Genomic DNA, 15,606 nt, shown 5'->3' with positions numbered 1-15,606 from the left:
GTGCCTGTGCCATAAGTAATAGGGCCAGCTGGCTCGTCTGTTAAAGGGTGGTGTACCCCCCCCCTAGTGCACTCCAAAAAAAAAAAAATCATCTTTTCGGTGTTGTGAATTGTATGCGCAGTAGCTGCATGTGCATCTACAAAATAGCAGCGCCAAGCGTGCGCCTGTGTCATAAAACTGTTAAAGGGTAATGTAACCCCCAAAGTGCACTCCAAAAAAAAATTCTTATTTTCTGTGTTTTTGAATTGTGTGCACTGTAGCCGCATGTGCATCAACAAAGGAGCAGCGCCAAGCATGCACCTGTGTCATAAGTAATAGAGCCGGCTGACTTGTCTGTTAAAAGGGGGTGTAACCCCCATAGTGCACTCCAAAAAAAATTAAAAATTCTTCTTTTCTGTGTTTGTGAATTGTATGCACTGTAGCTGCATGTGCATCAACAAAGGAGTAGCGCCAAGCGCGCACCTGTGTCATAAGTAAAGGGCCGACTGGCTCGTCTGTTAAAGGGTGGTGTAACCCCCAAAGTGCACTCCAAAAAAAATTTAAAATTCTTCTTTTCTGTGTTTGTGAATTGTGTGCACAGTAGCCTGTGTCATAAATCTGTTAAAGGGTGGTGTAACCCCCAAAGTGCACTCCAAAAAAAATAAAAAATTATTTTCTGTGTTGTGAATTGTGTGCGCAGTAGCCGCACGTGCATCAACAAAGTAACAGCGCCAAGTGTGCGCCTGTGTCATAAATCTGTTAAAGGGTGGTGTAACCCCCAAAGTATACTCCAAAAAAAAAACTTATTATATTCTGTGTTTGTGAATTGTGTGCGCTGTAGCCGCACATGCATCAACAAAGGAGCAGCGCCAAGAGTGCTGCTGTGTCACAAATCAAGGGCCGTCTGGCTCGTCTGTTAAAGGGTGGTGTAACCCCCAAAGTGTGCACCAAAAATAAATAAATAATTTTTCTGTGTTTGTGTGCGCCTTAGCCGCACGTATATATCAATATAACATAAATGGAGGACAAAAATTTGTTAGATAAAAATAAAATAGGGAAAGATCAAGTACCACTTACTCCTAGTGCTGAAGCTGCTGCCACTAGTCATGACATAGATGATAAAATGCCATCAACCTTGTCTGTCAAGGCCGAAGCCCAATGTCATAGTGGAGGGCATATAAAATCCCAAATGGCAAAGTTCAGGGAAATGACCTTAAAAAAAACATTTAAATCGTCTGAAGAGAAACGTAAACTTGCCAATATGCCATTTACGACACGGAGTGGCAAAGAACAGCTAAGGTCTTTCCTTATGTTCATGACTAGTGGTTCAGCTTCACATGACGATGGAAGCCCTCCTCCCACTACAAAAATCAAATGAGTTAAGCTGGCAAAAGCACAGCAAAGAACTGTGCGTTCTAAGAAGATATCACAAGTCCCCAAGGAGAGTCCAAGTGTGGCGGCGGTTGCGATGCCTGACCTTCCCAACACTGGATGGGAAGAAGTGTATTTTTCCACCATTTGCATGCCCTCTGCAAGTGCTGGAAGGAGCACACACAGTCCATGTGCTGATATTCAAATTGAAGATGTCACTGTTGAAGTACAACAGGATGAGGATATTGGTGTAACTGGCGCTGAGGAGGGAGTTGACGACCAGGATTCTGATGGTGATGTGGTTTGTTTAAATCAGGCACCGGGGGAGACAGTTGTTGTCCGTGGGATGAAAAAGAACATCACGGTCATGCCTGGGCAGAAGACCAAACATTCCACCTCTTTGGTCTGGCAATATTTCTATCGAAATCCGGACAACAACTGTCTTGCCATATGTACCATATGTAAAGGTGAAATAAGTAGGGGTAGGGACGTTAACCACCTAGGAACATCCTCCCTTATACATCACCTGCAGTGTGTTCATAAAAAGTTACTGTCAAGTTCAGAAACTTTGGCTAAGACCGTAAGCAGTCCAGGGACACCTAAATTCCTTTGTCCTGTTGTATCCAAGCGCCTGCAAACCACACTGTCAACTCCCTCCTCGTCAATTTCCTCCTTAGTCAGGCCATGTCGGAAGTAGTCCTGCAGGCCATGTCACTGGCATGACTAACTCCTCTCGTACAGTGCCAGATTAATGTCCACATGGGCCTGGAGCTGATATTTATGAAGGGCCTATTGCAGAGGTTCCCAAACTTTTTTTGAATCACGACACCCTAGAGTATCAGCATTGTTTTCACGGCACCCCTAAGCCAAACACTTGTTATTGAGAAATCCTGAAAAAATGTAGTGAAGTAGTGAAGTGAAGTAAATTGTGCTGACCGGTCCTTAGGCACAGTTATGTGGTTGTGGACAGGTTTGAGCTTTTGTTTGTCCACATATTTACATTACATTGACCATAAATAATTTGATTTGGTGTGAACCAGCAACCTGAGGCACCCCTGCAAGTGTCCCGAGGCACCCCAGGGTGCCACAGCACACAGTTTGGGAACCACTGGCCTATTGTGTGCCGCTGCAGGGGGTGTGACAGTCGCTGCGATGGTGTAACTAGAGATGTGAGGGCGTGAGCTGCGAGGTGTGGTCTGCACAGGGGGTGTGGCCAGTGCCATGGGTGTGGCTATAGTGGAGCAATTACAAGAAAAAGTTGCGCTCTGTGTGAAATGGTATGACCTCTATTGTCTGTCTTTCATTAAGTGCTAGAATAGTTTAAATAAAAGAAAAAAAAAATCAAAATTGTTCACTGATCATTGTCATATTTCTGTAAGTGTTCATCCCACATCCCTAGTCACTGCTGTAAATTAATAAATGAACGGCCTTCTTTAGCTGTTCCTTTTTAAAAAATAAATATCTTCAATGGTAATACTGGACTAGGGCAGTAAGGGCTACCTTACTGTACAGCTGTGTATGCATGAGTTTGTTTGGGCATTAAGTTTTTTTGTTAATTAAAAAAAAATAAAGTTTAAAATAAAAAAAAATATTTAAAATGATAAAAAAAACTCAGAAGTCTTTACATATAAAAAATATATCTTTTTTGTTAGTTTGTTTTTTAAAATGTAATCTGTTATTGCCATCCTGAGATAGTGCTAATAGAACAGGTAGGACGAGGACGGGATGTACTAAAGGGGAAAATGCGGTAAAACCCTGAAAATGCAGTTTTTGGGGGTTTTACCGCATTCCCCATATGTACAAAGCACCAATGGGTAATGCCATCTTCAGGTGGAGTTACCCAATAGAAGCCTATCGGCTTCTTATCGGTACGCTCCCCCTTGGGAGGGATCCGATCGGATGCACACATATTAGCGTTCCCACTAGGCTGTTTTAGCGGGGCGTGGCGCCCTGCCCTCTTTCTGGAAGGCAAAAAGCGCCCTGCCCTAACAGCCTGCGGGAACTGTCTTCACCCGCGGGTCGCAGCGTCCCGCGGGTGAAGAAATGTGCGGTGACCCGGTCACCACCGGTGAATAGACGCCGGGCGCATGCGCCCGGCATCTATTCTCCCTGTCTGCAGGGCTTGGGGGCTGCCCGGCGTGTCCGTGAGTGCCGGGCACGCCCCCAAGAGTGACGTAAAGGGGACGCGTCTTATAGACACGCCCCCTTGTCGATGACCACGCCCCCTGCTCGGACACGAACGTGCCCTCTCTAGCTCCGGCGCCCTGCCTCGCGCCGGAGCTAGAGTGAACACTACATATACAGAGTGACTGTGCAGTATAGCTGGGAGTCGAAGGAGCTGTGAGACAGAACTGCACAGCACAGTGCAAACTGGACGGACCAGCAGAGGGGATGGGATGGTGAGCACAAGGGGGGGGGGGGGGAATCTTAGGGATCTTCATAAACCAACTTTCTGGGGCCCCTATACACCTTAATCCAGGGCCTGTCGCTCTTCCTGTTTGTGCTGACACTGTCCCTTTGGGAACGATGGGGTGGGTGTGACATCACACATGTGCAGAGGTGGTACTCTATACAACGCAAGGAGGGCTTCTGAAGTCTTCCAAATCGCTCGCCGCTCCTTGCACTCCCAGCTCTGGGTCCAAGTCAAGAATCGGTCCCCTTATGTGCACCTCAAGCTCCTGTACCCTCTTAATTTACCACTTGCGGTTAAGATGCCAGTGGACGGGATGTATACCAAAGCTGGAATCCTGACTCCCGTCAGGAAGCCGATGCTGTGATCCCAAAGGGATCAAGATACCAACGTCAGCATACCGAACACCGGCATCCCGGAGGTAAGTATACGGGTAAGGGTTAGCCCAGTGTTGGGGGGGATAGGGACCTCCCGGGGAGGATTAGGCTGCGGGGAGGGGGGTTTAGGGTTAGGTACCACCAGGGGGAGTTTACGGTTAGGCACCAACCCGGGAGGGTTTGGTTTAGGGTGTGGGAAGGGGGGTTAGGGTTAGGCACCACCGGGGGAAGGTTAGGCACCGCCAGGGTAGGGTTAGAGGAAGAAAGGGGGAGGGGTACGGTACTTATATTGGGATGCTGCTGTCGGTCTTCTGACCGGCGGCATCCTGTCCAGCCAGGAGCGTTGTAAGAGAGGAGGGGGCCCCTCCTCTCTCCCTGGTGGCTGGCAACCGACTGACGCGGCTAGCCAGCCACCGGAGCCTTAGTAGACTCTGGGCACTAGAGTGTGCCCGGAAACTACTGCTCATGCGCAGAACACTGGAAAATGGCAGCGGTGGCCATTTTTCCGGTGAAGCGCCCTGCCCTAACATCCTGCGGGAACTGTCTTCACCCGCGGGTCGCAGCGTCCCGCGGGTGAAGAAATGTGCGGTGACCCGGTCACCACCGGTGAATAGACGCCGGGCGCATGCGCCCGGCATCTATTCTCCCTGTCTGCAGGGCTTGGGGGCTGCCCGGCGTGTCCGTGAGTGCCGGGCACGCCCCCAAGAGTGACGTAAAGGGGACGCGTCTTATAGACACGCCCCCTTGTCGATGACCACGCCCCCTGCTCGGACACGAACGTGCCCTCTCTAGCTCCGGCGCCCTGCCTCGCGCCGGAGCTAGAGTGAACACTACATATACAGAGTGACTGTGCAGTATAGCTGGGAGTCGAAGGAGCTGTGAGACAGAACTGCACAGCACAGTGCAAACTGGACGGACCAGCAGAGGGGATGGGATGGTGAGCACAAGGGGGGGGGGGGAATCTTAGGGATCTTCATAAACCAACTTTCTGGGGCCCCTATACACCTTAATCCAGGGCCTGTCGCTCTTCCTGTTTGTGCTGACACTGTCCCTTTGGGAACGATGGGGTGGGTGTGACATCACACATGTGCAGAGGTGGTACTCTATACAACGCAAGGAGGGCTTCTGAAGTCTTCCAAATCGCTCGCCGCTCCTTGCACTCCCAGCTCTGGGTCCAAGTCAAGAATCGGTCCCCTTATGTGCACCTCAAGCTCCTGTACCCTCTTAATTTACCACTTGCGGTTAAGATGCCAGTGGACGGGATGTATACCAAAGCTGGAATCCTGACTCCCGTCAGGAAGCCGATGCTGTGATCCCAAAGGGATCAAGATACCAACGTCAGCATACCGAACACCGGCATCCCGGAGGTAAGTATACGGGTAAGGGTTAGCCCAGTGTTGGGGGGGATAGGGACCTCCCGGGGAGGATTAGGCTGCGGGGAGGGGGGTTTAGGGTTAGGTACCACCAGGGGGAGTTTACGGTTAGGCACCAACCCGGGAGGGTTTGGTTTAGGGTGTGGGAAGGGGGGTTAGGGTTAGGCACCACCGGGGGAAGGTTAGGCACCGCCAGGGTAGGGTTAGAGGAAGAAAGGGGGAGGGGTACGGTACTTATATTGGGATGCTGCTGTCGGTCTTCTGACCGGCGGCATCCTGTCCAGCCAGGAGCGTTGTAAGAGAGGAGGGGGCCCCTCCTCTCTCCCTGGTGGCTGGCAACCGACTGACGCGGCTAGCCAGCCACCGGAGCCTTAGTAGACTCTGGGCACTAGAGTGTGCCCGGAAACTACTGCTCATGCGCAGAACACTGGAAAATGGCAGCGGTGGCCATTTTTCCGGTGTTCTGAGCAGCAGTGACACCCGACGCGAGACCTCGGACAGGTAAGTTTAAAAAAAATATGGGTGCAGTGTGTGCGGTGCGGGGCCCCCCTGGACACGGGGCCCGTGTGCCCCACACACACTGCACCCATTATAGATACGCCCCTGTGTCCAGCGGTATATCATACAGGTCCTGTGTGTGTATGTATGTGTATATATATATATATATGTGTGTGTGTATATATATATATATATATATATATATATACACACACTGTACATACATGCATATATATATACACACATATATATATATATATACTATAAACACATATTTACACTTACATATATACACATTTACATACATATATATTATATACACATTACAATATATCTATCTATATATATATATATATACACAGTATATATATATATATATATATATATATACATCGATAGGTAGATAGATAGATAGATAGATAGATAGATAGATAGATAGACAGACACAGACATTACACCCACCTCTGGTTATGTACACTTTTCTGAGTTTTCTCACTTAGTGTCCGGCTGCAGTGTAACAGCTCAGTTGCCAAGGAGGGGTGAGGGGTCAATGGCTGGGCTTTAGAAAACCCCGGGGCAGAGTTTTTAGCATCCCCGTATACAGATGAAGGGGCGGCGCTTAACACGATTTGGGGTCGGGGCTTAGCGAGATTCGGGGGCGGAGCTTAGCACAACTCAGATTGCACTGTCGGCCTGCCCGGAGGCGGAGTTTCGGACAGTCTGGGGGCGGAGCTATGAGCAGGCCCGAGGATAACCGGGGATTCGGGCAATGGGGCCGGGGGTGGAAGGAATGGGAGATAATCCTGCAGAATGGACGGGGCTTTGGAACGCTGTAGTGGACTGGTGACAGGAAAAGTTTTTTTTCCTGTCAAAACAGCATGCACTGCAGTAGGTCCTGTGGGCCTATTTTCATGGGGTGGCCTGGAGCTGCAGCTCCACCCGCCCCATTGTTAATCCGGCCCTGCTCTCGTATCCGGGATTCCACCGGAGGATCCTGCATTGCTACACTTATTGCTACTGCTGTTGCTGCTGGGAGTCGTTCATCATCCCAGAGAGGAAGTAGGAACACTTTTACTAAGCAATTGACCCTCCAACAGCCCTTAGCGAGGAAGATGAAGTACGACAGCAGTCATCCTGAAGCAAAGCGGATAAATGAGGCCTTGACTGCTATGTTGGTGTTAGACGTGCGTCCGGTATCTGCCATTAGTGCAGTGGGATTTAGACAATTGATGGAGGTAGTGTGTCCCTGGTACCAAATCCCGTCTAGATTCCACTTCACTAGGCAGGCGGTACCGAGAATGTACAGAGACGTCAGAAAAAGTGTCTTCAGTGTCCTAAAAAATGCGGTTGTACCCAATGTCCACTTAACCGTGGACATGTGGACAAGTGGAACAGGGCAGACTAAGAACTATATGACTGTGACAGCCCACTGGGTAGATGTATCGCCTTACACAGCAACAACAGCAGCATCACCAGTAACAGCAGCTCAGAAACGCCAGCTCGTTACAAGGCAGGCTACTCTGTGTATCACCGGTTTCAGTAAGAGGAACACCGCCAACAACCTCTTAGAGAAACTGAGGGAAATCATTGCCCAGTGGCTTACCCCATTTAGACTCTCCTGGGGATTTGTGATATCTGACAACGCCACCAATATTGTGCGGGCATTACATCTGGGCAAATTCCAGCACGTCCCATGTTTTGCTCACACAATAAATTTGGTGGTGCAGAATTTTCTGATACACAACAAGGACGTGCAGGAGATGCTTTGGGTGGAATGAAATATTTCTGCCCACTTTCGCCATTTAGCGACTGCGTGCCGAACACTGGAGCGTAACCAAACACACTTCAATCTACCCTGCCATCACCTGAAGCAAGAGGGTGTGGCGCGGTGGAACTCAACCCTCTATATGCTTCAGAGGATGGAGGAGCAGCAAAAGGCCATTCAAGCCTATACATCCACCTATGACATAGACAAAGGAGGGGGTATGCACCTGACTCAAGTACAGTGGAGAATGATTTCTGTGTTGTGCAAGGTTCTCCAGCCCTTCGAACTTGCCACACGTGAAGTCAGTTCAGACACTGCCAGCTTGAGTCAGTTCATCCCCTCATCAGGCTTTTGCAGAAGCAGCTGGAGAAAGTGAAGGAGGAGCTAAGATGGAGCGATTCTACTAAGCATGTGGGACTTGTGGATGAAGCCCTTCATTCGCTTTGCCAGGATTCGAGGGTGGTCAATCTGTTGAAATCAGACCACTACATTTTGGCCACCGTGCTAGCCTATGTGGTGTCTCTCTTTCCATACAACACAATCTTGCAGAGGTGCAAAGACCTGCTGGTGAAAACACTGTCCGCTGACGCGGAACGTGACACGTCAACAGCTCCTTCTTCATTTTCTCCCGCAACTGGGGCTGCCAGGAAACAACTTAGGTATCCTAAGCAACCCACTGGTGGTGATGCAGGGCAGGCAGGACCAAGTTTGGACATTTGGTCCGGACTGAAGAACCTGGCAACAATTTCTGACATGTCTACTGTCACTGCATTTGATACTGTCACCATTAACAGAATGGTGGAGGATTACATCGGTGACAGCATCCAAGTAGGCATGTCAGACAGTCTGTACCTGTACTGGCAGGAAAAAGAGGCAATTTGGAGGCCCCTGTACAAACTGGCTCTATTTTACCTGAGTTGCCCCCCCTCCAGTGTGTACTCCGAAAGAGTGTTTAGTGCAGCCGGGAACCTTGTCAGCGAAAGGCGTAGGAGGTTGCTTCCACAAAATGTGGAGAAGATGATGTTCATAAAAATGAATTATCAACTCTTCCAGGGAGACCAGCCTCCAGAATGTACAGAGGGACCTGTGGTGGTGGATTCCAGCGGGGACGAATTAATACTCTGTGAGGATGAGGATGTACACAACACTGAAGAGGGTGAGGAATCGGTGAATGAGGAGGATGAGGATGACATCTTGCCTCCGTAGAGCCAGTTTGTGCAGGGACAGATTAATTGCAAGCTTGTTTTGTGGGGGCCCAAACGAACCAATCATTTCAGCCACAGTCGTGTGGCAGACCCTGGCGCTGAAATGATTGGTTTGTTAAAGTGTGCATGTCCTGTTTATACAACATAATGGTGGGTGGGAGGGAGCAAGGACAATTCCATCTTGCACCTCTTTTTTTTCTTTGCATTATGTACTGTTTGGGGCCTAGTTTTTCAAACTGCCATCCTGTCTGCCACTGCAGTGTCACTCCTAGATGGGCCACGTGTTTGTTGCGCCCACTCGTGTCGCTTAGCATAGTCATCCAGCTACCTCGGTGCAACCTTTTGGACATAAAAACACTATTGTGAGGTGTGAGGTGTTCAGAATAGACTGGAAATTAGTGGAAACTAAGGTTATTGAGGTTAATAATAGCATAGGAGCAGAAAAACCAACACATTCTGTGATTTTAGCTGTTTTTATGCTATTTTTCAAAAAAATACAGATTCAAAACCCAGAACCCAAAACACGGAAGGGTGGTTTTGGCAAAATCAATCCAGATCCAAAACACGAAGAAAGATCCAGATCCAAAACCAAAACACGAAAAGTGGCCGGTGCACACCCCTAATACATCTATATATATATATATATATATATATATATATATATATATAATCATTTTTGTGCATTTTATGTAAAAAATCAGTTAATGCATAATTATCTAAATTAAAATCAACGACATTTTCCTATAGCTGGCAGTTGTATTGGTGTGACATGATTTCCTTTTTCATACCTGTTGTAAGAACTCCTGAGAACACCCAACACTGCCCAAACAGGACAGGCCTTTTGGTTTTGTAAAATTTCTGCAGAATGGCACTACTTCCTGTCCAGGTTGTGGGAGAAACACCTGCTGAATATTGTCCTGACCAATTACCTGTCAGGATGCCATTGTCATCATTAGAATTGACCTAAGGAAAAGTATGAAAAATTGGTAAATATGGTCTTGAACTTCAGTTATCACTATATACATTTCCAATATACAGTACATCAAACATATACCCTATGAATCATACTTGCATTTCAGGGAGATTGTGAAAGTAACTCATATGAGCACGGCGGTAAAGTGGGCGTGTCCTGCTAAATCTGAAAGGTGTGTCATAACACTGACTTACATCCAAATGTAAACGAGCCCTAAAGCAGTTAGTAAGATCTACTTATTGACGGATACACACTGATACCTTTCACAAAATGCATGTAACCATAGGGATCACTGTGCCTTATAACCAATGCAGGGAATTATACTAATGATCCCATTTAAATATATATATATCTGGGTTGTTTTTTTTATATAACAGCTTCATAATGGGGGTAAGGTAAAATCAGGGAGATTGCTAGACTGTTCAGGGAGAAGGGAGTTTGTTACTATTTCAGGGAGAGTTGTTAAGTATGCTATCAATGCGTTGTTATTATTATATGTTTTTGCTTTATGCCTTTTTAAAACAATTGCCTGGAAATAAAAATAGCATGTGTATAGACAGGGACAACAGCCTGTGAGGTTGAAAATCTGGAAGACTTTTGTAGCACACAAAGGAGCTGATTGTGAGTCTCATGCCGCAGCGATATTGGACGTAGTGGAGCCATGTTTTTTGCCTGCACATGCATCTGAGTTGCACCGCGCATCCGTCCCAAGTACTGTACAGAGTTGCAGTACAGATTTGGACGCCCGGTAGCAGTAATGTGAGGGGCGTTTCTGGACAGTGGCTAGGAGGAAACATGGGTGGCTGAAAATACAAGGTGTTGCTCCTTATTAGCGTGTTAGAGGCGTGCCACAGAAAGCGGGTGCATACAAAGATGCTGAACTGCTCACATAGGAGGCCATAGGGCTGGTGCAAGTTTCGATGGTGACGTCTAAAGATGCACCAAGTGGTATTTCTAAGTCTATGGATGCTGACATTTCACTTCTTGCACATTCAGACACACAGGTGTATTCCAGGGAAGATGTTTGTAGCGGCATTAGATGCAGATGTGGCTGCAACATAAGACACAGCCACGGACATGTTTGCGTCCATAGAATCAGCACCAATGAGTAGTACATCAAAACTCGAGCAGCAACAGCAGTGTGGGCGAGGTTTGTATAACGCGGGCATGGTTTATGTGTATGAAAAAGTAGCTCCTATAATAAAATGCAATAATTTATATATAAAGGCTATTCAAAATATTGCCCAATATAATACAGAGGATTCTAGGAACCTAAATCAGGGCCGTAACTAGGGATATGTGAGCAGTGCCACCACCCAGGATACTGACACCATTGCTGACACCTGCATATGGCTTGTCTATAGAGCCACTGCAGCCGCACCCCCTAAGATAAGAAGATGGCTGGTATAAGACTGATACATACCAAAGCAGAGAATTTCCTTGATAAAATCACTGGATCCCTTCTTGCTGCAGGTTTGAGTTCACTGCGATCCAAGAGAAACATGCAACAGTCCAGCACATCGACTTCATGCTAAAAATCATAGGAAAGACATCTTTAGCTACAAATCACATTCAACTATCATCAACCTCCCCTAATACATTCACATATCCATAGTGTAGCAGGTAAATTATTTTCTCAGAATGTAAAAAACAAATTTAAAGACAAGGGGGAGATGTATCAAAACTTTGTGGGGGACAGGGGCGTATCTATAGTGGGTGCAGGGTGTGTGGTGCACACGGGCCCCCACCTCGCACCCTGCATCCATTTTACTTAAAACTTACCTCTCCAAGGTCCCTCACCGGGTGTCAGCGCTGTACAAAAAGCCAGAAAAATGGCCACCGCGGCTATTTTTCTGGGGTTTTGCGCATGCGCAGTACACTCCGGGCACACTCTAGTGCCCAGAGTCTACTAGTGCTCCAGTAGCTGGCCAGCCTTGTTAGTCGGCTGCCGGCTGCTGGGAAGAGTGGAGGGGGCCCCGGACGGGGAATGCACACGGGCCTCCTCTTCTCTAAAGACGCCCCTGGTGGGGGAGATGTATTAAGCCTTGAAAAGTGCTAAAGAAGAGAGTAATAAAGTACCAGGCAATCAGCTCCTGTCACTTTACAGGCTGTGTTAGAAATATGGCATTTAGGAGCTGATTAACTGGTACTTTATCACTCTCTACTTTATCAATTTTCAAGGCTAAGTACATCTCCTCCAGTGAAAGATAAAATGGGGAAGATGTCCATAGCAGCCAATCAGCTTCTGTCATTTATCTGCACAGTCTATAAAATGACAATGTCAAAGTTCATTCTCTTCCCCTAATTCTCTCCTATATACACAGGCCCTCATTCAGAGCCGGACGCAAGTGGCTGCTCGTTCGCTCCGAGCGATGTTTGCCCAACTGCGCATGCGTACGGATCGTAATACGCATGCGCGAACCACTCAGTGCGGCCGAAATTCATGTGCTCGCAAAATAGCGAATGCCTGATCATTTGAGTGACAGAAAGAGGCGTATGTGGGTGGTAACAGAGGAAGGTGCTTGAAAACGGGGAGTGGAGATCCGATCGCAGGCGTGCTTAAAGGTCAAAACGGGCGTTTTATGGGTGTGCATATTTAAAACAGCAGCGTCATTGACCACGTCACTGGGTTCTTTTATAGCCAGAACTGCTCGCAAAATTGTGGTAGCAAAAACCAACCACAAGAATAGCGAGCAGTTCATACCCTGGTCCATGTACTCGATTAATCTAATAAATAGCGGACATGACGTAGGATGCGAGCGGCCAGGGGGCGTATTTTTCCAAAAAACGAATGCAAGTTTTGTTCGCTTGTTCAGACCTAGAGGCGTGAACAGACCGCAAACAGCGAACGGGTCATTTGAATAGCCACCCCTTGTTTTAGAACGAACGACCGCAAATAGCGAGTGGCTCTGAATGAGGGCCACTGTCCCTTAATCTTGGCTGCATCCTTAACACAAACTAATGATAACATTGGTATTCATGGGGTGTGCACTATAAAAGAGATACGTTGTCACTATCATCATTATAATGATATAATACAACTACTGGAAGTACAGTAGGAGCATGTACATCGCCCGAGAAACCCAGTTGGGAAAAACAATTACCTCAGTCTGCCTCATTATCCGTCCTCACGTTTTGCATTAAAAAGGAACTGTCTCCTCTAAAGGCACCCATACATGGTGCGATATAGCAGCCGTTCCGATGGATTGGTACGTTATTGCTGCTATATCGTACCGTGTGTGGGCACGATATCGGCAAGTGCACGCTCCCATGGGATCGTACATCACACCTCCAGATCTTACATGCTGCACATAAGATCTGGTGATGCGATGTACGATCCCATGCAGCACTATGTTGGGGGGGAGGGGGTGCAAGCATATCGGGCTGTCAGGCAGCGGATCGCTCCGTGTGTGGGGACCATCCTATATGTCAGCCATTGGATCAGCTGTCGCGTTGCAAGGTGTCTATCGCACCGTGTGTATGGGGGCCTTAAGACCTGTGCTTTTATAACTAGAAGATATTAAAAGGTAGAGGGTCAGTTAAGAAGGAGTGCTCATTATTCTAATCACAGGGCAGGGCACCCTTCCTACACCTCCAGACCTTGTTCTGTTACACCTCCTCTCACTGGTCTATAAGTAGTATGAGCACTGGGCTGCTTTATCATGGTAGCTGGCTGATTACCATATTCAACAACCTTTTTTGCATACTAAACACACAACTTTTTATATATATATATATATATATATATATATATATATATATATATTGTGATAGGAACACTGGTAAAGTGGTCAGTGATAGATACATTTGTCCTAGGTTTTTGACCTATGTGTTCTAGTGTTGTCCAGGAATGATGATGTTTGTCCATGCAAGATGACGTTTATCCTCTTTCTGAGTCCTGTTTTTTGGAGGAAAAAATCCGAACTCGGCGTGCAAACTCGAACCTATCCGAGCCTGCACATCTCTAATATATATATATTTATATATGAAGTTTGAATTAAAGAGGCCAGCTAAAATATGTAACAAGTATGATAGTAGATATCTGACAGGATGAGCCTGATATGATAATAAGGGGTGTAGTCTTTACAAAATAATAAACATTACCACTTTATGCCGCGTATCCACTTGCTGATTAAAATGAGCGACTGAACGATAACAATATCATTCAATCGCTCATTAATCATACATGAATCAGGCCTGAAAATGTCGAAAACGACCAGCGATACGCGCTCCCGCTGATCGTTTCCGACATCAATCATCGCCTAAACATGCTGGTCAGTCTGCCGATAACGACAGATTGACCATGTTTAGGGATGAGGGAGGGTGCCTGCACTGAATGACATATCGTTCAGTGTAGGCACTGCAGGGGAAGAGGAATGACTGTACGATTACAATGTTCTAATCGTACTGTTGTTCCAGTATCTGCTAGTGGATATGCACCTTAAGTTAGTTTTGGACCACTGATTGATAAATAAGCCCCTAAATGTAACTTGCCCTGTGTTTCTGTTCTACCTCGTAATATACTGTCTTACATACACGTACTTGTGATTGGTTAGTTAAACATATACTGTAACTATAGCAGCTCACGTCCTTCTATTCAGGAATCAGGTCTAGTCATTGGAATTTATGGGGAAGGTGGTACCTGGGATTCACCATCACACTTTTTTAATCAACTTGCCAAATTACTGTATACTATTTGTATATGCATAGCTTACATATAATATAAACTGAATCCCTAAGATTTCCTAATGGACATCATCTAAAAAAATATAACGTTAGCTTGTCAGACTCTGGTGAGAACGTTCTGCTTCAGAGCCACCAGAGAGGCAAACATTGTTTTAAAAAGCTATTACGTGTAAAGCTGTTCTTGTTTGAAATACTCTATATTGATGTGATTGTTTAACATGTACCAACATAATACACTATTACCTCAAGGAAACAGTTCTTACTCAATGTTGTTGATTAACATTATTATCTTTGTACCTATATCTACAAGCAAAAATGACCTAGTGACCTAACACGGGTCGTTCCCGTGTTAAACCCTGCAGGTTACCTGGGTTGGATTGCCGGGTCACTCGACACGGGAATCCAACCCTGGACCCTATTACACCTAGAAGCAATCTGGGTTAAGCCTGCAATAACCCCGGTTTTAGCTCTGGTGTAAAAGGAGTATAATATATATGGGATGTAGTCATGAGACTGGCGGCCGCCTGGCCGTCGGTCTCAATCCTGACAGCGGAATCCCGACAAGGGATTTAACATTGGCATCGAAATACCGATGCCTATGTAAATCCCGCCGCTGAGGACGCCAGCCCGAACTAAGGTAAGTCTGGGGTGCCCTTAGTGTTAGCCACGCGGGGGGGGGTTAGAATTAGGGACTCTAGCGGGGTTAGGAATAGGTTTGGGGGGGATTCGGGTTAGGCACCCCTATGGGGGAGGGTTACGGTTAGGCAACACCGGGGGAGGTTAGGTTTAGGCACCCTCCCGAGAGGGTTAGGTTTAGGGTGCGGGAAGGGAGTTTAGGATTAGGCACCCCTGGGGGGAGGTTGGCGATGTGCAGGAGCGCGCATCATCAGTGTCATAGTCTGTACACACTGGACTATGTGGACGAAATGTCATCTGATCCGCCGGATGGGACAACATATCGTCTGTATA

The 15,606-nt window shown here is 47.0% G+C and overlaps 1 protein-coding gene across 1 annotated transcript in view; it reads right to left on the bottom strand.

Annotated features, from left to right (window-relative positions):
• The window catches only part of TGM4 (transglutaminase 4), a 66,116-nt gene that overhangs the window by 31,369 nt on the left and 19,141 nt on the right, over positions 1 to 15,606 (bottom strand). Inside the window, exons 5-6 of the mRNA XM_088463920.1 lie at positions 11,375 to 11,482; positions 9,767 to 9,941 (exon numbers count right to left, since the gene is read on the bottom strand). Coding sequence (XP_088320046.1) covers positions 9,767 to 9,941; positions 11,375 to 11,482 — 283 coding nt within the window. The remainder of the gene's footprint in view (positions 1 to 9,766; positions 9,942 to 11,374; positions 11,483 to 15,606) is intronic.

Source organism: Taudactylus pleione, unplaced genomic scaffold, assembly GCF_031769625.1.
Source record: "Taudactylus pleione unplaced genomic scaffold, aTauple2 ptg000053l, whole genome shotgun sequence".
NCBI lineage: Eukaryota > Metazoa > Chordata > Amphibia > Anura > Myobatrachidae > Taudactylus > Taudactylus pleione.
The sequence above is the reverse complement of the archived record's forward strand: the minus strand, read 5'-3'. Positions and strand labels throughout refer to the sequence as shown.